Source organism: Mytilinidion resinicola (genome assembly GCF_010093595.1).
Source record: "Mytilinidion resinicola strain CBS 304.34 unplaced genomic scaffold BDZ99scaffold_6, whole genome shotgun sequence".
NCBI classification, from domain to species: domain Eukaryota; kingdom Fungi; phylum Ascomycota; class Dothideomycetes; order Mytilinidiales; family Mytilinidiaceae; genus Mytilinidion; species Mytilinidion resinicola.
This window is the reverse complement of record NW_022985442.1, coordinates 449,932-472,706: the sequence shown is the minus strand read 5'-3', so window position 1 is coordinate 472,706 and position 22,775 is coordinate 449,932. Positions and strand designations below refer to the sequence as shown.

At 52.3% G+C, this 22,775-nt stretch overlaps 7 protein-coding genes across 7 annotated transcripts; 3 read left to right on the top strand and 4 right to left on the bottom strand.

The window, feature by feature from the left end:
* Positions 1-1,157: 1,157 nt before the first annotated feature.
* On the bottom strand, positions 1,158-1,793 carry BDZ99DRAFT_354250 (NAD(P)-binding protein; the record flags this gene model as incomplete). The annotated part of the gene is made up of 1 exon (XM_033714580.1): positions 1,158-1,793. A coding segment is annotated over one exon (636 nt), but the record flags the coding sequence as incomplete, so codon positions are not given.
* Positions 1,794-2,044: 251 nt separating this feature from the next.
* Positions 2,045-3,821, bottom strand: BDZ99DRAFT_496682 (uncharacterized protein). Its single transcript, XM_033723459.1, has 2 exons — positions 2,846-3,821; positions 2,045-2,778 (listed from the first exon to the last, which is right to left on the bottom strand). The coding sequence occupies exons 1-2, from the start codon at positions 3,396-3,398 to the stop codon at positions 2,354-2,356; spliced, it is 978 nt and encodes a 325-aa protein (XP_033579155.1). The 5' UTR covers positions 3,399-3,821; the 3' UTR covers positions 2,045-2,353.
* A 347-nt stretch (positions 3,822-4,168) lies between these two features.
* BDZ99DRAFT_460955 (uncharacterized protein) lies at positions 4,169-7,765 on the bottom strand. Its single transcript, XM_033719507.1, has 3 exons — positions 6,923-7,765; positions 6,277-6,875; positions 4,169-6,228 (listed from the first exon to the last, which is right to left on the bottom strand). Exons 1-3 carry the CDS (start codon positions 7,370-7,372, stop codon positions 4,308-4,310), a joined length of 2,970 nt encoding a protein of 989 aa, XP_033579154.1. The 5' UTR covers positions 7,373-7,765; the 3' UTR covers positions 4,169-4,307.
* Positions 7,766-9,364: 1,599 nt separating this feature from the next.
* Positions 9,365-11,188, top strand: BDZ99DRAFT_568921 (uncharacterized protein; the record flags this gene model as incomplete). The annotated part of the gene is made up of 1 exon (XM_033727831.1): positions 9,365-11,188. The coding sequence occupies one exon, from the start codon at positions 9,365-9,367 to the stop codon at positions 11,138-11,140; it is 1,776 nt and encodes a 591-aa protein (XP_033579153.1). The 3' UTR covers positions 11,141-11,188.
* Positions 11,189-11,756: 568 nt separating this feature from the next.
* Positions 11,757-13,027, top strand: BDZ99DRAFT_518045 (uncharacterized protein; the record flags this gene model as incomplete). The annotated part of the gene is made up of 2 exons (XM_033725247.1): positions 11,757-12,048; positions 12,150-13,027. 2 exons carry the CDS (start codon positions 11,757-11,759, stop codon positions 13,025-13,027), a joined length of 1,170 nt encoding a protein of 389 aa, XP_033579152.1.
* Positions 13,028-14,963: 1,936 nt separating this feature from the next.
* On the top strand, positions 14,964-15,533 carry BDZ99DRAFT_558025 (uncharacterized protein; the record flags this gene model as incomplete). Its single annotated transcript, XM_033727216.1, has 1 exon — positions 14,964-15,533. The coding sequence occupies one exon, from the start codon at positions 14,964-14,966 to the stop codon at positions 15,531-15,533; it is 570 nt and encodes a 189-aa protein (XP_033579151.1).
* A 2,815-nt stretch (positions 15,534-18,348) lies between these two features.
* On the bottom strand, positions 18,349-18,960 carry BDZ99DRAFT_352412 (HET-domain-containing protein; the record flags this gene model as incomplete). Its single annotated transcript, XM_033714536.1, has 1 exon — positions 18,349-18,960. A coding segment is annotated over one exon (612 nt), but the record flags the coding sequence as incomplete, so codon positions are not given.
* Positions 18,961-22,775: the final 3,815 nt, after the last annotated feature.

Genomic DNA, 22,775 nt, shown 5'->3' with positions numbered 1-22,775 from the left:
GTTCGATTCGCGTGGTGGTCAGGAGGGTGATCTTTTTTTGCCAGTGAATTGTTTTGAGAGCCACACTGACGACAACAACTAGCAGGTCGTTGAGGAGCTTCTTATAAACTCGAATATCTCTATCAAGAGATTTCAGAGCTCGTCGTTGGCTGTAGGCGTTGCCATCCTGAAGATGTGAGCGGACATGCTGCTAAGACACAGACCTTTGAGCGCCTTCAGAACCTGGCAGGCAGCTACACTTAAAGTAAGCGCGCATGTCTAATATTGCTCCCTTCGCAATGCTAGTTAAGATAATCCCGTATCTTCAAAATCATTTCCGGAGTTCTGGCCCAATCAGGAGCCTATCATCACTCTCCGCGTACTTACAAAGCCAAGCCTAATTCACGTCCTATTAGACCTCTGTTAACCGCCTCGAGACTGGGATTTCACCAGGATGTTTTCAAGACTTCCTACGTATCTAAAAACTCATTATCTCAAGCTCTAATCTTGATTTCTTCGCAAAGCCAACTTCAAACAGACTGTAAATCAATAGCGCACCTTAATGCTATTTCCCAAACACTAGCTCTAGTATGACGCTGATAACGCTCCTTGCGTACTCATAAAGCCAAGCCTAATTCACGGGCTTTTAGACTTCTTTCGAACTCCATAAGATTATCATCCCATTAGGAGGCTTTTAACAATTTCCCACGTACCCGCAAACTCATCATCTCGAGATCTAATCTTAATCACTTCACAAAATCAGCTGTAAACAGACTGTAAATCAGTAACGCACCTTGATGCCATGTCACAAGTACTAGCTCCAATGGGAGACCTCCAATGCTCCACCTATTCTCTCAAAGGCCAGCCGAATTCACAACACTCTCGCACCTCTCCACCACCCCCCAAAAAATCAAACCCTCAGGGTCCCCATCAAACCCCCCCTATTCCCGCAAACCCCTCAAAACCTCTTCAGCTCCCCCTCCGTCCACTCCCACACCTCATCCATCAACCCAACATTAAACTCCACATTCTCCACCACCCCAACCGGCCCATAAACATCCGCAATCCCCACCCTCCCCTCCCCTCCCCCCCCCCCCCCCCACATTCACCGCCCTCTCCTCCGCCGCCTCCCCCGCCACCACACACCACGCCCTCCTCCCTACACTCCCCAAATCCCCCCCCGGCAGCACCGTCACCGCTGTAATCTTCCTACAGCGCACCGCCAGCGCGCAGTTATACACCACGGCCGCAAACCTGCTCTCGGCATAGCTATTCGCATACTCCGCCGTAATACTCCTCGCTTTCGCGAGAGAAACAGTGGAGGCGTTGCGGAATTGGGGGCACGTGAGCACCACGACGCGCACGTCGGCCGAGGGGCGGCTGGCGGCCGTGCGTAGTAGCGTGGGCAGCAGGAGCTTGAGCACGAGGGCGTGGGCGAGGTGGTTGACGCCCAGGTTGCGCTCGTAGCCGTTTTTCGTCAGCGAGTTTATGGCGAGGGTGTCTTTGGCGTTGATGCCGGCGCAGCAGATTAGGAGGTGGAGGCGAATGTTGCGGAATTTGGTGGTGATGGCGGTTTTGATGGAAGAGAGGTCTGTCATGTCCATTTGCACGAAGTGGAGGACGACGGAGGGCGCGAGGGCAGCGACGCGCGCGATGAGGGCGGTGGCGGCGGCGTGGGAGCGGCCGGAGAAGTAGATTTCGGCCGGGGAGAGGGTGCACAGGTGGAGGAGGGTGGAGTGGCCGGTGGCGGAGGTGCCGCCGGTGATGAAGATGATCCTGCCGAGGAGTTTGGGGGCGTCGGTGGAGGGGGTGAAGGTGAATTTGTCTTTGGTGAGGGCGCGGCGAAAGGTGGTTGTTAAGGCGGCGGTGTTGAACATTTTGGAGGCGTTATTCTAGAAGTTGAAATTTGAGAGCTAGATGGGCAGCGAGTGTTGAGAAAGGAGACACAGTGTTAAAGAAGCAGCAGCAACTCGTGGATATATGAAGAAGATGAAGTAAAAGTGAAGGTAGCGACTCACACGACGTATACACGCATGGTGAAGGTGGATAGACAGGGGTCAGTTAGCGTAGTGATTTGCTTCACCCTATTGATGTACAACACCAAACATACCTCAAATCAGGTGCCGAGAACGATAATACTGCCTATGTGCTGACACTGTCAGACTGCCAAGGGCTCTCTTACCATACACGCAAAAGAAACAGAAGGGAGAGCTCAGTGTAGACACCAAAAGGTATTGCTTGCAACGCGTGCTCCAAACGATTCATTCGGAGAAAGATAAGATCAGTAATTAGATAAGTTCGTCGGGGAATCACAAACGCTATCATCCATATAACAAAAGCTTCACCATGGCCGCCTGTTCTATCTCATCCTGGGTCAAGACGATGCCGGCGCAGTATCTGGCTTATCTGCTCCTTTCGAGGAACCCTCCGACGGTGTTCCAGCATCACTGGTCCCATTTGCCTCCTCTTTCTTTGGCTCGTCCTTCTTCGCATCATCCGGCTTTGGGTCGTCTTTCTTCGGATCTTCCTTCTTCGTATCGTCTACCGGGTTCTCTTTCGGAGCTTCCTTAGGGTCTTCCTTCTTCTTATGCGGCGCAGTAGCTGGACTCGCATCCGGATCATCAGCCGGAGGTTGAGTGATCACAAACACTGGCGAAGCAGCTGGTGCCCCACCCACCGACACCGCAGGAGCTGGTACAGGAGCCGGCGGAGCAGGCTGCTGAGGCTGTCCTGGTGCACCTGGTCTCGCTCTCAGCGCAGCATTCCCGCCCTCGCCAACACCACCCATATACATATCCGCTACATCCCCAATCAGCAATCATCCCCCTTGCCCAAAAGAAAAAGTATAAAAGCGAGCCCAACTTACGATCATTCATAGTATCACTCCTAACCGCCTTATCATACAACCGCGTCAACCGCGCCACCTCACTCCGCACACTCACATCATCATCAATCGCAATCTCGTCATACCCATGCCACCCCCTACTAATCCCAAACCACATCACCTCGCTATTCTCGATCTCGTCCACCACCCGATCCATCTCGTCCCTGAACATGCGCGCGCGCATCGGCTGGCCCCGGCTCTTCAGATACGCGACCAGGCCCGCGATGATGGTGTTCAGGACGCCGAAAATCGTGATGAGCACGTGCGAGCTCTGGCTCGCGCCGAGCGCGGTGAGGGTCGCGCCCAACACGACCTGGGTCAGGAGCAGCGTGTTGGAGAGCGTCGCGGTGAAGATGTAGGTGTGGTTTTGCGTGCGGCGGCGGTGCAGCGCGCGGCCGTACAGCGAGCTGGGGATGGGCGTTGGGCGTTTGCCGCGGATGTTTGAGGGCGGCACGCCGACGAGGGTGCAGAATTGGTGGTGGATGCTGTTGGGGTCGTCGACTCGCGGAAGGAGGGGGGTGGTTTCGTCGGCCATTGCGGGTAGAGGTGCGCGAGGATGGGGAAAATGGAGGACAATTCAAGGGTATAGCGCTATCAAGCGCTGAAAGGACAGGAATAGAGCAATATTGAGACGGTAATGCAGATGCAAGCTTCAAGATCCAGGCATAGAGAGCTCTTTCGTTGGAATACGTGATTCTGCTCACACAACCCACGACGACGAACCTGAGGGGCAGCGAAGCTCAAAATTAAGTGGGGGTAGATCGCAGCTTTATGCAGGGCGCGGAAAAGAAACTGTATCGACACTAACCTCAATCACCATGATGGCTGACTCGTGAAGTTAGCTCCATATTGGCGGATCGACCAGCGCGTAGCGAGGCCGCAGACCAGACAATGGAATCGCGATCATCCCGATGATGCTGAAATCTATGGTCTGGGACATATACTGCAGGGATTGACGCGTTAATCTTATCTTAATGGATGTGTTAGAGGACTTCTGGTGGTTGCGAAGACGTGTTAAACCTTGGAAAGCTGACGATGCTTAAGGGAGTTCAGTGGGGCTGGATCAGACACGTGATATAGAGCCATTGAAGATGCACCTAATGCACCGACACATAGTCAATATCTTCCAATTCTACTTGGATTTGTAGTCCAAGGTGTCCATTAGTATGGTCAGTTACGATGCTGATAACAAGCCACCTTACAAATGCACGTGATCATGAAACGCGGGCGCGCCATCTTGCACGTCCCGTCCGCGTACTCGGGCTACCGCTTGAGGTAGCCCAGCGAAGTATCAAGTCCATCCATATAATAATAGTACACAGCCCAAAAGCCTTGATTTTACTTCCGAAACATCTCAATTCATATTACAACAACTACACTCAAATGCTACAAAAGGCTGCTCACAGCCGGGTATACCCCCCTTACTCCCCGTTCTCCCTCCTTCTCACGCCACGCCTTCTCCGCCAGCCAGTGTACTCACACTCCTCTTCCCCCAGCCCCAAAAGCTTCCAGCTTGCGCCGACTGCGTCCCCACGCTACCTGGGCTCGGCGTAGCCAGCCTCGCCCCAAAGAACCCACTACTGACCTCGCTCGGGGTGGCTTTATGCCCGGGGCTCACTCCACTACCACCGGGACTTCCCACACCGCCGGTCATTGCCCTACGCATTGCCTCCATCTTCCCCTTTAGCTCTTCCAGTTCCTGCCGTGCAACGGCCTCAGACGTTTTCGCGGTTACTAGTTCTAATAGAAGTGCTTCGTTGTCGGCCGGTGCGTGGTTCTCGGTAGCAAGCACGGATTGAGTAGCTAGACTGCTCGAGCGCTTCGCGAAATTTTGTTGCTGCTTCACCGAGCCAGCGCGGTTAAGCTTGAATTCCCTCAAACCACCCACACTCACATTCGAGGCGGTCGTGTCAGCGGTATCAGACCTCGTGAGAGACGGAGGGGTAGAGCTGTCTGGGCTAGTATCGGCAGGCGACCATGGGATCGAGCCTTTGCGAGCGGAAGCGCGGAGATCATTCACCACCTTGTCGAGGCGTTGTCTCTCGGAGTATGATTCTTGAAGCCGGTGCCTCGTTTCGCGGATGACTTCTTGCGCGGAAGCAAGATCCTTGTCGCGCTCGTCCAATTGGCGTTGGAGGGTATGTGTGCGGGTTGCTTCGCCATTCAGCTGCTCTTTAGTGCGGGCGAGGGATTCGCGAAGAAATTCCTTTGTCTCGAAGGCGGAGGATTGGCGGCGGTGAGATTTGTTGGCTGGGAAGCGGGTATCGAGGCCCTCGACAAGAGTGACGACGTCGGCGGGTACTGTGGGGGACTGTGATGAGCCGCCCAATCCGACAGTCAAGAGTTGGGATAGGGAAGCGCCGCGTTTGTGGCTAGGGTGATGGTGGGAGGTGGACGGGTGCATAGTTTTGATACGATCAACAACAGTGCGGACAGCGCGCTGATCTTCGCGTCGTTCTTCGCGCTCCCTTTGGAGCTCCTCGGTTAGTGAAGTGTGATCTTTTTGCATCTGGCTGATATGCAGCAGCAGCTCCTCGATCTGGCCGTGCAGATCCTTGTCTTTGTTGGAGACGGTCATTCTGACTGATGGCGCGACAGACTCTGCAGTTGATTTGATGGAAAGCGCGTCTGCCGATGAGACTCGAGAGGTACTCGATGTCTCTGTGGGAGCGGTGCTGGCGTGACTGGCGTCTGAACCTCCCTCAACGGAGTTGAGAGTGGATGCAATGCTTTGTTTGGATGGTGTCCGGCGAAGAAAGCTAACAGGTCGTGAGGGAGCGGAAAGGTTCGGGCTGAGAGAAACAGATTTGGTGGACGAGCTGCTTGGCGCCCAGAGTCTACCAAGGAACGACGTCGCAGTCTTTTGGACGCCAGGCTTCACCCCTCCTTCATCCTTCTGCGCCTTGAAGCCCGCCTCGAGAACCTGCAGGCTGTCCCGCGTCACTACGCCGGTGAAGCTCACAAAGTCGTTGACGAGCTCATCGGCCGACCTCGCGTTGCGTCCATAGGGGTCCCAGAGCGCTCGCGATAGCAGAAGTTGCATGACATCCTCGAACTCACTGGATGCTAATATCTTCTCCTCGTTTCTCTTCATGATAGACAGGGCAACGCGCATGATCGTCTCAGACGCGCCCTCGGCAAAGATGACATCGTATATCCGGAAAAGCATTGGCAATGGGCATGTGACCGCGAAGAATGAAAGAAACCACTGGGAGAGGTATGCCGCATCGACCTGAAGAGCGTCGAGATGTGCTGACAGTTCTGGCATATGCTGCTTCAGCAATTGCTGGAACTGATAGATTCGGAGATGTAGCCCAGAAAGATCAGGGAGAAAGCAGGACCTCAGGTCGTAGTCCTCCATGAGTCTGGAGAGAGTTAGTGGTAATCCCAGCATTTAGAGATCGATGCCTTACCGAACAAGAACGCAAAAGGCTTCCTTGTCACCCATCTGCATCAGCAACGGGCCGACTAGGAAGCCTAGTCCCTGGCAGTAGCCAATCTTGTTGTCATACAAGCTGAAGCATTTCAGCACCCGTCCCATCATCTTCTGGCCTTCGCCTTCCGGATCGCGGAACATGTCAACACCGGGGAAACTCCTGCCAATGTCCTTGTTGATTATGTTCTCGTACGAACTTGACTGTCCACACAGCGACTCGTACTGGTCCTCTATTAGGCGATCTCGCGATCCTGCCATACTCTGCCAGACCACTCCCCGCAGAGGAGCTGGAATACCGCCTCTTATCTTATTCAGTGTGAGTGTCGGGAGCCGTTGTATGGTTTGCGGATAGTCCCGGACGAGGGCTGCCCAGAATTCGAGCTCGGTCATCGGTGGTGGGGATGGTAGCAGGGAGAATCGGACCGTGGCGCCATCTTGTTCTGCGACTAGCTTCTTCAGCTGATGTATCGAAGGTGGTCGAGACTGGCTGCGAGACCGTGCTTTGAGGCCGGATTTCGGGTCTGTGGCTATTGCGTTGTTTTCTTGTTCGAGGCGGGCTAGAAGCAAGGCCATTGACTGCACACGTTAGCCATGTCCATTTCTAGGTGGTTGTGAGAACATACATCGTCAGATCCCTTCTTCCGCGGCTCCTGCTCCTCTGTCTTCTCCAACTCTTCCCAGTCCACTTGTACACTGCGACCCGACTCATTGCTGTCGCTTCGACTGCGGTTCGGTGTTGTAGGAGGGCTAAGTCTCCGCGGGTCTCGACGTAAGGTCGGGGAGTCGGGCGTGATTGTGGCGTCCTGGCTGGAGTCTCGCGAGGTAGAACCACGCAGGATGTCCTGTGACGATGGTCGTGATGAAAGTCTCCGCGTGTCTATCTTGATCTGAGGTTGCCGTGATTGGCGTGTATCCTCCTCTTCTGTCTCTATCATCTGGCTTGCGTCCGACTCAGACAGGCTCACGGTGACCATGGAATCGGTGGGTAGCGGCTGGCTGTCTACATGCGTTCGCGGCGAGCGCTTTACTGCCTCCGCCGCCTTATGGACAGGATCGGTAGTCTCCAGATCCATGGTGAATATATAATGCGCGCTCAATATAGTAACATCTGAGGAAGGAGCTCCTGGAGAGAGCTTTGGTGAAGACTGCGGGCGCGCGGTTACACAAGACAACGACCCCGCGAGGTCGTCCTGTCGGTCGGAGTATCTCGTGCCGCCGGGCCTGGTAGAATAGGCGTGGTGATGCAGCTACAAACAGTGCTGGCGGGCTTGGTGTTTCAAAAGGAGGGTCGGGTGGGAGCTCGAAGGCCGAAGGAAACTTAAATCCAGGTTATGCAGGCGCCTTGAGATTTGCTCGCTGGTTCCGATTTGTATGTACTGATAATGAGCGACAATGCAGCTAAAACAGATATACAGGACGGCCAAAGGAGTGTGAGTCGTGGAGGAGGGGGGGTTGGCGGACAGGTCGTGAAGGGGTCAAGCTTGCCGTTATCAGAAAGGAGAGGGTCCTTGCTCGATCATCGCCCTTGGCGCATCACGGCCTCCCATTATTGGCCGCATCCACGCCTTTTCTCCGCAAATTAATATCGCCATTGTCCCCAATAACTGCCGCTCTCCCTTGCTGAACATCTACTTTTGCCATCCTCCATCAGGGAGGTCACTACTTTGGTGCCGGCTGCTGCGGATGCCTCCTTTATTGCGCGGCGGCCATGTGCTCGTTCATGCCTCATCAAAATCCATCGCGAGAGCTCACCGACTCATCCCTATTCAACAATAACGCGTCTTATATGACCCAGTCATGGACATGTGTATATGGACATGTACGGATAAACAAGTCAAGGAGGAATGACGCGTAAAATCCTCGCTCAAACTTCATGACTGCAAGCTTCACGATACCTGTAGGTGACCAAAGCCTGCTCCGACCTCAACCTTGGAACTCCGCTACTATTTCTTGGCATCTTTCCAAAGGCCTCTTCTTATGGTATTTGAGCAGTCGCGATCCTACTCACAGTCTAGGCAATCTGGATGAAATACGGCGCTCTGCTGTTGGCTTCTTTCTCGAGAAGCTTCTCCTTGAGAGGACGGACACTGGAGTCTCGGCCCTTCTCTACCGTGCCGGTCGTCGATCCTGACTCAATTCGATCAAGCTTCTCGGTATAGTGTCCCGAGAAAATCTCTGTGCTCTTCTTGCCGATTCTCGAAGTCTACTGGAAATCTCATATCTCGAGTCATCCAGCGGTTCTCTCTCGGAACCTGCCTCCGCAGGCCTACTACGATTCAACAGTCTGTCTGTGTAAGAGAAAGTTGAGTGCCTTCGACAGAGGTTTATTAGAATAATATTCATGTCGATTTGATCCACGACTCAGGTCCGCGGGGAAGTAGCGAACCGCTTTCTATGCACAGTCCTTTCATGAACATTTCCATGGAACTTTTTTTCTACATCATGGTTATCATGAATATCCCTACTTTGGTGACTCTGTAGCTTAGGCTACCGGTTTATCGTGAGTGGGCGACCAGTTTATCGTGAGTAGGCTACCAGTTTATCGTAGGCTACCAGTTTATCGTGAGTCAAATGTCTCTCGTCTATGAGCTATGACACCTTCCCTTGTTCTACCCACGTAGCAGTACGCCTGCAAACTAAACAACGGAAGCGATTCTCGTGTCTCAGTCGTCTTCTTTGAAAAGAACAACGATATCTCGCTGTCTTCGAGCAGCTTTGCAGCGTCTATCAAGCTACTCAGTGTCTTACGCTTTCTTTGCCCACGATGTGTCTTTCGCTGGGCGTAGAATGTTGTAGTCGTCTGCTCGTTCAAAGAACAACTAGGCGCACGAAACTCAAAGATAATGACAGCTCTCTTCGTGAGAGTCTCGACGCTCAGAATCCATTCAAGGGAACGTAGGACACAACCTGTAGCTATCCGGTTAAAAGGACCTGCGTGAACTCCCTGAGAGCATTTCCTACGCATACCGCCTTCTATCACTATTGCAAGTTAGCCAGCTTACGCTGTGGAAGTGAGTCCTGCTCCGAAAAAGTCCTCATCTTAAGATAGTTCATCATTCTCCGAAATGACCTGCTCCCTCACCTTACGCCCCAAGAGACGTGCGTCTGCCATTTCCTCCATATCGTCTGGAGACACTGCCACTCAGGGGACCAATTCAGAACCACGAGATATATCTTGTGCTTCATCGCCTTCCTGTCCAAAGAAGAGACGTACTTGCAAGGAAGATGCCTCGTCAACAAGCAACCAAGACGAGGAGGATTCCGATGCGGAGACTGGACCTCCCACCCAGAAGGCTCGCATACAGGGGGAGATATCCATACAAGGTAGCATCCAGCCTCCGCCTGTATCTCCAATCACACGCCTGTCTTTCGATTCTGTGACTGGGGACTTCTCAGCACCAGGGGTCTCTTCTGACCCCAACACTAGAATCTTATCTTCAAAGCATACTAGATCAAGCTCACCAGCCCCACCCGAACAACCATTACAGCAGCCAGTCCCCCCTCCGCTCTGGGCTGGCCTAGACGAGGAGATAGAGCCACTCTTTACCATCCTCGACACCGCAGAGCCCACTGACGACACCAACACCCCAGAACCCCACGACGATGACCCCCCAAAACGCAAACGCGGCGCCTACACCTCCCACGCCTCAAAATACCACTTGCCCTCCCACACCCACTGGGCCGCCCGCACGACCACTCAGTCTCCGCACGACTACACCCTCCCCGCCCTCTTCGCCGACCACACCTTCAAACGCGGCTCCCGCTTCATACCCCCCCAACTCCCCAAAGGCTGTACCAACAAATTCGGCCACCCAATCCCCGGGCCCGCATTCGACCAAGCCACGCTCCTAGTCCTAAAGCTCCTAGACACGCGCATCGACCCACGCACCGGCGAACCCCGCAACACTCCCGTAGTCGTCCGCCACCCCGTCCCGCGCGACTGGAGCTGCCGCGCGACGATCCGCCAGCTGAACATCGACCGCGCGCAGAACATACGCCGGATCACGGGGGTGCTGCAGCGGAAAGTCTGCGTGCCCTACGAGACGGAAGAGCGGGAGTGGATCGCGCGCGAGAAAGACAAGTCCACATCAACTTCCACTTCCACTACGCAGGAGAGCAGGGGCGGCCGCAAAGGCGCCCGCAGAGACCTCGAAGCGCGCTTCAACGCGCGCTTCGAGGGGAAGCTGGTCGGGAACTACTGGAAGCCACGGGAGGGGCGCAGCCGGGCGAGTTTGGATGCGGAGTATAACCGCGCGAAGCGGTGGTACGACGTTGGCGCTGTGCCGCCGGAAACTGCGAAGGCTGTGGCGAGGGATGATTTCGGGTGGAGGGAGCAGAGGGTGTTGCATGCTATGCTGAATGAGAGGCCGATGAGGAGTCTTGATGATGGGTTTGTGGAGGCGTACAATGCGAGTGGGGCGACAGTGCATCCGCGTAGTCTTGCGCAGTTGAGGAAGGAACAGCGAAGAAATGCCGAGCTGTATGAGAGGCCGGGGTATGTCTTCCCGTCGTACCCGCCGAAGGGAGCGGTGGATAATTTCTGCCTCGCGGAAAGGAAGTGTATTGCGGAGGTCATGGGGAAGGAGCCGGAGATTGATATGGAGAAGCTGGTGGAGATGTTGAATGAGCGCTTCGAGGGGGAGGTATTGAATGGAGACGTGAGGGTCGAGAGGACGGCTGGTAGCGTGAAGCTGGAAGTTGAGAGGTTTGGGGAGGCGTATCGGAAGGGGGAGGTCCCGGTGGAGATGAGGGCGGTGGAGGAGATGGAGGTCATTGAAGAGGACGAAAAGGTGGATGCCGCAGAGGAGCTGGAACAAGAGTGTGACAACGACGAGAGGTAGGCAGGTTTGAGGTTCTTTGGGGTACTGTTTTGGCTCACGGCGTTCTGGTTTGTTACTGTTTGTTACATCTGTAGGTATCTCTTGTAGTCTAAAGCGTTTAGGTAGGCATATCTTATTTTCTGTACACTTCCACACTAGCTCTTCCATGGCATCAGCGAATGGTAGCCTGAGTATCTTCACGCTTCTAGACCTGCTTTTCCATCCCAGCACGTTCTTTGGCGGTCTCTAGCTCTACTTCTTCTCAACAATTCTCTATTCGCTTAGTCACCAGATATGCAGTGACAAGTTTGGAGCTCTTGCGCTAGCTTCCTATTTTGGACCTCCCACAAACACAGCTACAAATTTCTCCAACACGCTAGAGCTCCTCAAGCTCATACCTACATCACCAGCGCTTCAACGATCAGTGTCTGATCCTCCACTCCTTGCCAGTGTACTCCTCCGAAGCACGTAAGTTATCCTCCACTTTCTAGCACGCTCCAGACCTGGTCCACCGCACACTCTTTTTGCAGAATCGGGCTAGTACTTCAAGCTCCTCCGTACGGCGTCGTCTGTCGAACAGTATCATCATAGCAAGCTCCTGATCTACGATTACTGACCAAAGACTAGGACAGCAGCCATGTCTTCCAACAACAATAACTCAAATAGCAAGAAGGGTAGAAAGGGTCGCCGGGGCCCAAACCGCGACGGACGCCAGGGCCAGGGCCAGCCACCTCAGCAGCAGTACTCTCAACCGCAGTATGGTCAGCAAGGGCTCCCGGGAGGCCACTTCACCCAGCCAAGTGGCGCTCCAGCTGGGCCTATGAACCCCAATGCGTCGGCCTTCCTGCCACTACCTGCGTCTTTGCCGAGGAACCCCTTCCTTCCTCCACACGCCCCGGACATAGTGCCAGCGTCGCTAATCACGCAAGGTATGTTAAATCTGCCCTAGAGAAGCAGTGGGAGGGATCATATCCGTAGATCAACTGGCGGACCTACTATCTTGATCTTTATTCATCTAACTTCTATTCAGTCCGAGCCAATAGCCCAAATGACTTTGGTTCAACTCCGTACGTGCCTGGACAGGGCCTGCGTTACCGACCTGCGAAGCAAATACAGCAGGCCAGAGCCCCCAATGCCCCTCCAGCGGCTCCTTCCAGCCGGCCAACTGCACACCAAGGTGCTTCGCAGGGCAGCCCGTTGCCACACGATTGGGAGAATCAGGATCAGAACCGCAACCTGGGTCAAGGCCAAGGCCAGAACCGGCACCAAGAGCAGCCTCCTCCTCGCCCGCAGCCTGACCAACAAACACCGCAAGGCTCCCGACCACCCACCCCCATCACTGACCCACGATACGTCCACGCCTGGGCCCCAGCATCCACCACCTCCGGCGGCAGCCAGCGCGGAGGCTCCGTAGCTACCAGCCGTCCCGCATCATCCCACAATCCCCCACAACCGCCTGCCAATCTCGTAGACCTCTTCAAGCCCGCGCCCCCACAGCCTCCTACCCACCTCGCGAGTCTCTTCAAGCAGCCCCCCTCGACCACCTCAACGCCCACAAACACCACCACCAGTATCCGCCGCTTCCTCGAAGAGCCCGGCCGCGTCGTCTACGAGCAGCAGTACCCAGCTCTGCGTGAGCTGATCATGCGCTTCATCGCGTACGCGCAGCATGACCCCACGGGGCCTACGGGAATGGACAGGGTGGCGATGCTTCGGGTTTATGCACGCGGACTGAGGGAGCCGGAGGTGGCGCAGAGGCTGGTGTATGCGGTGAGGGGGCGGACGGACGAGGTGGAGGATGCGCTACTTGTGCGGGTGATTCAGGAGGAGAGGGAGAGGATGATTCGGGAGGGGGAGGGGCAAGGGGAGGGGGAGGTCAAGAAAGAGGAGGAGGAGCGTGAGGAGTAGAGTTGTCCTGGTTACGTCCACTGCTTCGATTCAGTATACATCTAATGTACTAACAGCAACAGCCACAACCCAGAGACGCGTCTCTCAGCACCAACAGCCATGTCAAACAACCTCAACCAACCGCCATTCCGCATGCCCTATCACCTCCATTTCCACCTCTTCCGCTTAGCCAGAATGCCTATGCCATAGCTCCTCCACGCGGCTCTTATCCAAACCTGTTCTTGCCACTACAGCGAGGCGCACAACCCCTCACTGCACCCGAAATTGCAGGCTTTCGGCCATTTGTCCCTACCCTCCTCAGAACCCGCGTCCATCGCCGTGAGGTTACCAGCGACAGATTGTGTGGGTGCTTTGGCCTTTGTTTTTGACTACGTGGGAGTGGGTGTTGACGAAGAATGGTATCAGCAAGTCATTACAAAGGGCGGGATGATCTCATATTATGATGTGGCAGGCTGCTGCATGCTCGACACCGGAAGTTACGCAATCTGGGAGTCTATCGAGGACTTCTTTGACAAAAAGATCAGTGTTTGATACCTTTCGACGGATGTAGACCCTGTGTTCTTGATCCCCCACTTCCTCCCTTTGTTTTTCTTTGTCAATTGTATAATTCCCCGGTTTTCCTTCTCCTGTAGCGGCTAACGTCTTCACCTGTACACTAATAGCGACTATTAATGAACGTCGTCCGTATAAGTTGTACGATAGACGATTGATTATAAAAGAGCACAAAAGCGGTTCACGACGTGAGACACGCGAAGATCCAAAAAACCCCTCAAGGATGCTTTCTCTTATAACCTACTACGAGTCCACCCCGCGATCCAGCTCTTACCAATCTATATACTAATAACAGGGTCTTATCCGAGCGTCAGAACCTCGGGATAGTGCTGGGAAGTTATTATAAGCCCTGTGTCTGCTGTAGTGCGCAAATTCATGCAAAAGTCGCCATGCGGGTTGGCACATCCAATCAAAGCGATCATCAGTGCGAAACGATCCCTCGCGTTATAATTACTTACATTATTTAAATACGCCTAGCCTGTGGCTGTCATGTCTGTGGCTGTGCGGAGCCTGTCTCCTCTGCTGTTGACGCTCCTCGGCTCCTTTCGTGTAGGCATTGTCGAAATACTATAGGGTTTGCGCCCTTCACATCCCAGGGTCCAAATACAAATTTTGTCTATGAGGCAGCTCCGCCGCTGTTGGTGCCTCCATGCCGTTATCGAAGACCGAGCCGCGCAGGCTTAGACTCGGTAAGACGCTCACGAGTCCGCATTAGTTTATGCACCAGCCACGTTGTAGGCTATGCCCAAAGGCATCCAATACGTAGACTTGAGGCAAGTGGCTATCGAAGGAGGCTTAGTTAGTGGCGGCCTCAGTAAGCGCCGTACTCTTCAGTCCCATTTTGCTTCTTGCCCAATCGATTGCATTCACCATGTGGCACGAGAAACCAACGATAAGAAAAGCTGTGCCGTAATTCATGCGGAGAGCCTGGGATGAGGCAGCGAAGTTACTGATCGCCTGATGCCCTAAAATGAGGTATGTATATCTCATGCTGATTGTCGAACTCCATGACGTAGACTTGAAGTACATCGCCGATAACGCTGGGCCCCGTCCCCTGTCTTTCCAGCTTTCCCGTTGGCTCTACACAACTCTTTCACGCAAAGTTCCCGCAATATCCGTCATTATGGACCCGCGTATAAAGACTGCGCAAGCCGGGGGAGCAGTTATCGACAAAGTTTGCGAAGTTCGCAAGAAGTGGCACGAGGGGAGTGCAGCTAAAGCCTAGACGCAGTTCATCCAAAAGCGTCTCCCGGAGCTCGCTGCAGACCAGACACGGGTCTGGGAAAGCACTGTTTCACTGAACGAAACCCAAAAATGGGCAGCGATTGAGCAAACCAGCATTATGTCGAATACAGGGGCAACACTCGAGACCACAGCGGAGTCCATGGCAGAGAATATGAGCCGCACGGCAAAGAACACATCCGCAGTTGCCGACTCTGCCAAAAGAATAGCCAAGAACTCGGACGCTGTCACCAAACGTATCAACGGCGTTCAAATCATCAGCAATTCACTAGTTGATCGCGTCGACTATCACATGAAGTTCACGCAAGCTGCTATCGTCGGCCTCGCAATCGAAGTACATCAAGGTTTAGAAGCGCTCAAGAAAATCGGAGCAAAGCTGGACGGCATCTACGAAGAGATGATGAACTCGAATGGTATAAAAGTCCAAGGGAGCGGTGGTCCAGACGGATTTGCCCGGCATGTGTATGACTTTGTCGAAGAGGCCACAGAACAGCCATCGGACAAGCACAGGTTCTTCGTCTACCACCCGGACACTGACTGGTACCCGGCATTCCGGAGACTGTTTAGACGGAACCCGCTTCCCACAACGTTCTGCGCCAAATCAGACGACCTGGATAAGCTGTGCGTCCTCATACTGGAAGCGAGGAAGAATTTGATCAAAGAGAGCGATGACGGAAAACACGTCGTCTTCCATCTCCTTGTCCCAGCATGATACTCCATTTCGATAGTCGAACCGCTACACTTTCCAGACGAACTCCAACCGTTCCATGTCGAAGGCCTGAAACATCGGGGCAGGCCGTACGTTACGTTCAACCTCCCAGCTGCGCCGAGCGGACTTCTCAGAGGAGTTGGGAATGTACTTGATCCAGGAGGATGGAATATCATCAGTGCAATCGCGGGTGTCGCTACTTGGACTGTAGGCGGCGCAGTACTCAACGGCGGCCGGCTAGCCCTTGGAATAGGTGCTGCCTCTTTAACTGGGTTAGGACCTCTCGTGATAATCCTTATCAGGTGGGGAGGGAATATTGCTACAGAGAAAACAGTCGCGCTTCCGGCTACTTTGGCAGTTGTAGAGGCTTTTAAGGAGGAACCCCCACGGATCTTAGGCTCTGATCGCCGAAGGGCAACGACATAACGACGTTACCTTTATCCTAATGAGACATAGAACCGCAATAATGTGTTTGAGAGCTTGGAAGTAGCTGAATGGGTGCGCTGGGCTTTTTAGTAGACGGTAGGGAGGACTTATCGGAATCAATACTCAATGCAGCTGGCACCCTATTTTCACCATTTATTCAGTACGAACTACAATTCATGTCCAAGGGAAGAAAAAGACCACCAAGTCAACCCTTTCAAGAAAAAAGCTAAGAGGAGCATATTTTTTCATATGGGCGGTGACAGAGAAGCAAGCCGTTGGCCGTTTTCACTTGTAGCGCAATAGGCGGATAGAGTAGAATAAAAGGAATTGCCAAAATATTAACGCCTAAGTAAACAAGCATTTGACGAGTAAAAAAGTAAGGTGTATAAGGATATAAATTCTTAAGAGCGTAAACCAGGTTGCAAGTTTTCAGATCCTAAAAAAGGTCTTGATGCTGTAGACAATTTGGATAGGTCGTGACTAGTTTTATAGTGCATTGAGGGCTACCGTTAGTGCTTCCTCGCTGCTTTGAACATTGGATGTAGGATTTTTGAGGGTGTGAACCAGGCTGCGGGTTTTGAGAAGGTAAAAAGGGGCTGAAATCGAGGCTTGGGTAAAACGGTTGAGGTCTACGAAGGGTTTGATTACGTGGGACAAGGCACCGAAGGACCCCGTGAGTGCTTCATATCTACTTTGAAACTAGAAGCAAAATCCTATAGGGCGTAAATCAGGCTGCCGGTTTTGAGAAGGTAGAAATGAGCTGAAATCGATGCTTGAGCAAGACGGTCAAGATCTAAGAAGACTTTTGGCGCACCGAAAGCTCCGACAAGGATGCAGGATTTTCGAGGGTGTAAATCAGGATGCGTGTTTTGAGGTTGAAATGACCTGATATCGATGCTTAGGCAGAAAGATTAATTTTAGAAGGGTTTGAGTCTTTTGACAGGTTGGATAATGTATCGAAGGCTCCCGTTAGTGCTTCATCACTCAGGTTGAAATTGATGTGAACTCTGATTTCTATAGACGTCTAGCTAGTTGTATATATACTAGGGGAAGGAAGGGGGCCACCCCCAGGGTGGCGCGCTAGTAAGTTCAGATGAGCCCTGCACAGCTGAGGCTTCAGCTCGGTTCTCTACAGCTGAGATTTCAGCTGGGTTCTCTACAGCTGATGTTCGGAGAGTAGCTTTCTGGCATATGAGTTGTTGATCCTAGGTTGTAGTGCTGCAACCTGAGTTCATCACGACTTCGAAATTTCACCGGATTTCCTGAGGCAGCTTCTTCCTCCACCTACGCAGACCCTGTTCTACCATCTTCTTCCTGTTCATTCGGCCATCGATTCCGTTCGCTCGCCCGCCCTTCCTTTAATCCCTCTTTCTAAATCTCCGTCCTAGCCAAACCAGAAATGCCGAAACGTAGGATCCGCCTGACGCCAAAAGCTCCGAATCCAAATTACCTCAACCCTCAAGTTCACAGATCCATCTCTTATCGCTACTCCGTTTTCCCAATGCACCAAGATCAACTCAAGATCCATCTGCTTCCACTCTTCCATGGGCCGCACCGACACAAGAAGAAAGCTAAGCTGTGTTGTTTGGTTCAACGTAAGGATCTTTTCGACATGGACGTCAAGGTTCCAGTGATCAGTCACCAGCACTCTGTAGCCATCAGCGTCAAATCCAAGATCGATGTCTAAATACGGCAGCACACCGTCATCGTCACGGTTTTCCATGGAGAAGCAAGGGAGTGAGAGCAGGACGCCTGAAACTCGCAAGCAAGTCTCCACGGGAGCCAAGTTTTCTGCGACGCGCTCGAGAAGGTCTTGGGCCTCGAGCTCCCGCCATAGCTCGCGAGTCACGTTCGCGCAGTATGTAGCGAGCTCCGATTGCCCTGCGGCGGGCAGCGTTGCGTATGAGGGATCGCAGCATATTAAATCCACGGGCAGTTGCTTCCCGCGCAGCGAGAGGCTCAGGGGAGGTTGGAGATGCTGCCCATCGGTAGCCCGAGCAGGAACGCTTATGTGCCGTGTCATGTCCCATGCGGCCCAACTCCAGCTAGGAAAGCCGCCTTCAGTGCGCCTCTTTAATGGTTGCGGCACACTTTTCGTAGCGTACATGCCATTGGTAGACTGGCACCACAGGAGAGCGTAGCGGAGGTCAACGAGCGGCAGCCCGTACATGAAGCCGGCGGGAAAGACTGTCTTCTGCATGCTGTTGAGAAGTGCGGAAACCGCGTTCAATGAATCTGTGTCATGTGAGATAGTTCGAGTGACATATGAGCTTATGATAGACGTGTATAAGTTCATCTTCTCGCGGTGGTTCTTTTCATCCAGCCGTGGGGACGACAGTGGGTTGTCAAGGGACAGCCTACTAAACCCTTCAATCATACCGCCATCCGCGTCTTCACTGCAGTACATTTCATCGCAGCGAAAGTAGACTTGGTGCTGCGTGAACACGATCCGGCGTTGGGAGAGAACCATTTCTTGGTACGTCCATCCGCGTCTCATCCAGGGGGAACTTTCGAGTTGCTGCCCTAAAGAAGGGCACCTCGAGGCTACTTGACAGCTTCCAAATTTTGCGACGACCTGCGGAACTCGGCTTGCCTTTGGCCCCATTCCTGAAAGCCCACTGTTGGCATCCGTACCGTCTAGAGCGATGATGGTCGCGAACGCGCCCTGGTATATGAGATCCATGATCGCGATCTGAGCCATTTTGTTTTCCATGTCGGTTTGATCAATGCAAAGGGAGTCTACCCAAAGGTACCGCTTGCCAAGTCGATGTACGACATTGAGGGCGTGTTCAATAGTCAGCGGCAGATCTCGAGGAAGCACGGCGGTGCGGTCGAAAGTCGTTGAATTGGTGTGGCCCCAAACGTAACTCAAGGCCATGTAGTCGCACTCTTGTTGGTATGGTACCAGCCTGCGAGTGTGAACATCGATGAGGCTGATGCTCCGGATGCCCTCGGAGATATAGGGACGACACATGGAGTGGGTGTTGGCACATTGAGCAAGCCAGGAGGCAATGACTCGAAAGTTTGGACGCGGGTCTCTGTAATGAATGGCCCCCACCCCTGGTTCGTCGTTTGAAGAAGACAAAACGCTGAACGTCTCCTTCTCCCAGATAGTCCGCAACGGACTGGCGTCGCGGTCGTTATGGTCTGTACCGCGAAAGACTTCTGTGGTCTTGTTGTAGTGTTTCGTCCGTATTTGGAACCATGAGTTTCGGAGCAGGGACAGCGTCGGCTCAGTCGCACCTAGCTGGCTGATATGAGAAGCTTGTAGTCTATACCGAGAGCAAGCTGTATTTAAGAGTTGCGCGCAACAAACGCAGTCTCGAGTCCCGTGTTCTTCAGTACCGTCGAAGAGGAGACGCTGTATTACAATCGCGGATTGCTCTACGTTTAGCAAAGGGATTGGGTCGCTGCTTTCGTACAAGGCTGAGAGACCGGAGGCTCGGCATTGCGCACAATCTGGAGCGGATGCCATTGGAAGATGGGTACTGAATCTTTATCAATTTGATTCCCGTATGCGCCTTAACTGAAGAGAAGGCTTAAGGTTAGTGGACGTGGGAAGGTGAACGACTATCTATCCGCCCTGCCGCCTCATACAATAGAAGTCTTCGACACCTTGTGCATGCTGACAGCTTATGCACGGTTTGCATAGTAAACCCCACCAAAAATCCAGCCAATCTTGAAAACTTAATAGAATAACGTGAAATCTGGATGCAGTATACTTTAGTATCTATGTAACCAGGATCCTCAATAAAAACCCCCAAAAAATAGGGGTAATATCTAGATCCAACCCACTTCTTGCCAGAATCTCCGGATCCAACACCTAGAATCCCTGACAGGGGGGTAACGCCGTGGCGGCCTTAGCTCAGCGCCGGCCTTTTTAGTGTTGAGTAGCGCTGAGGCCTTAGCCCTCCCGCCGCGCATTAGCCAGCAGCCACCTGGCCGCGTCAAAACAATAACAACGCGTTTGTGGTGTTGAGGACAGGTGCGTAGGTAAAAGTGGTGGAGTTCGCACTGCTTTTACCTACGCACCTGTCCGGCCTCCCATAGTTCTTAATCTAACCCTTGATTAACGCTTATTTCTCAATCCAACCCTTGATTTACACTGGTTTCTTAATCCAACCTTTACTTTACGCTGGTTTCTCAATCCAACCCTCAATTTACGCTGGTTTCTCAATCCAACCCTAAATTTACGCTAGTTTCTTAACCCAACCTGCTAAATTGCATTAATCTCCTAATCCAACCTGCCAGGTTGGAGGGAGGGTGCGAAGACACAGGATGATGCCAGGGGGACGCGTTTCTCCAACTATTTCACTAGTAATTAATGGGGATCTAGTCTTAGCCATCATCTGGCGCCGTCTAACGCTATAGAAAGCCGGCGTAGAGCCTAGTAAGGTCTAATAACGCCATGGCGTTGCCCCCTTGCCAGGGTTGGATCGGGATTCTAGGTGATGGATCTGGAGATTTTGGCAAGAAGTAGGTTGGATCTAGATATTACCCCAAAAAAAAGGACGAGCTTAATTACCACCCCCCTATTCTCTCCGCATCACCCCCCTTTTCTCTTCCTGCCACCCCCCCTACATCTAGCCTAGCGCCGGCCCGTATTAATGTTGTTCCACCAATCATATTCACTCGCTTATTAGATACGTAAAACGGCAAGGCTATACAAATCGGAAAGGATGTATACACGAATCGCATAGGATGTATATATATACAACAACAACAGTCTATTCACTCCATCTACTCTAGCTAGTCTAGAAGCGGAAAGCGCCTAGATAGCCGCCTCTTAATTGCTGATTGAAAGGAACGCTGTATACACTATTATACTAAGGTCTTACACCTAAAGATTCTCCTTTACTACAAACAGCCTCTTCCTTAGGAGTACACAGAGGGCCATCCTCAAGCGCTGTTTAACTGTCAGGGACTAAGGAAATAGAGCCCTGGGCCGCTGTTAGGGTGCCTACTTATCCGGCGGAGAGGTCTAGTGCTGTATTTATAAACTGTACAGGATTGTTGAATACTACAATAGTCCTCTCGACCGCCGGCGTGTCTGTAGAGACACCTGCCATAGTAATTTAGCTGGCTGGTGTCGCAATCTGCATCGATTGTGTTGGTTCCTGTCCACTTGCAACACTCTGCTCTTGTTGTGCACGAGCAGTAGTCTTACGAGTTCGCCGGAGATGTGATGTTCCTCCACGTGATCCTGGTCCTCCACCACGCCGTTGTGCTCGCTGCGCTACGCTCACTGGATCTTGTTGAGCATCAATTTCGAATTGAGATTGATCACGTTGAGTTGAGTTGACAGATACAGATGCACGGCCACGGCCACGGCCACGGCCACTGCCACTGCCACTGCCACTGCCACGGCCACTGCCACGGCCACTGCCACGGCCACGGCCTGCTGTTGTTTGACGAGGTGCAGCAGAGCCCGTTGGCCGGCCTTTACGACGCTGTACAATTGCTGGAGCCTTAATAAGAAGGAGAGGATCTACAGGAAGGTCCACCTCGTTTGGAACAGGACGATTAAACCACCAGTGTTGATGAACATCCTCTAGCACAACTTTATACTCAGCTGTCGATGTAGCGTGCAGTTTTCTGTGTATTTCGTAACAGCATGGCATGCCGTACGTCCCTCTGAATGTTCTGTTGCATATTAGGTTAAAATTGTTATCCTTAGCCTTCTTGATCTGCTTAGCGATTAATCGGAGGCCCTGCTCAGTAACTTTTCCAATAACCTTACTAAATTCGGGCAGCTTTACCTCGTGCTGAGGAGCTCTACATTGTCGGCCAAGCTGGTCCTTTAGCTCTACACCTTAGCGGTGAATATATTAAGATAGTAGTGTAACTATATTATATAAGTCACCTGTCGAGATCTAAAGATATAATTTAATACTGCCGTTTAAACCTTCAAGCCGTAAGGTTGTAGTGTTGCCGAAGTGCGGCAGAAGGCCAGTATAATACGTAGCAATCTCCTTTCTATATAGCCACCACTCTTTAGTAAGGTAATTAATTAGGAGTTGTTTATGCGCATAATCTGATTTTATCTTATTCCAAGCGGCCACAAACTCATCCTCTATAGGTTTTGCTAGGCAGAAGTTAAGCTTGTTAATAAATTTCTTTTAATCTTTCTGTATAGCCTTAATCTTAGCTATTATTAGATCTTAAAAGGCACGTGCTGCATCCTGTAGATCTATAGCATTAGTTGCTGCTTACTTATCGTCCTTCCAGATAGCTATAGCCTTGCTGGCGATGTTCTTCTGCACGTGCTATTTGCACAGGAGTTAAGGAACAGTAGGAAAGAACTCAGCCAGCGCATTTTTAAGTGCTAGCTCTTTATCTGTGATAAAAACGCCTGGCGAAACTCCTAGGCGCTGGCATATAAGATAAAGCTTACGTACTGCAAAGATGTAGTCCCCCTCTTCTTCTCCTGGAAGGAAACAATAGCCTAGCTTATAGTTCCTGCCCTGGTTGGTAACACTGTTAATATAGAGAAGCGGCATCTTGAACTTATTTATCTTATAGGTGCAGTTGAGAAGAATAATATTAGGATTCCTCTGGAACATCTAAACACTCTTAGGATGCATAAAGTATAGATACTTAACACAGTTTGCTTTATCTAGCTCGTATTTATAGTGGTAATAAGCGTCCGGGTCGTCGCCGCCGTGTTCCTTAAGCACCTTGAGTATAGCCTGAGTTGGAGTAAGCCCCTGAAGCTTTATTTTCTTCCACTCCCATCTCTTATTATATAGGTCCTGCATCGTTACATCCTTGCCCTTAGCAAGTAGGTTGTTGAAGATAGCACCAACGGGCGTGCCTCTA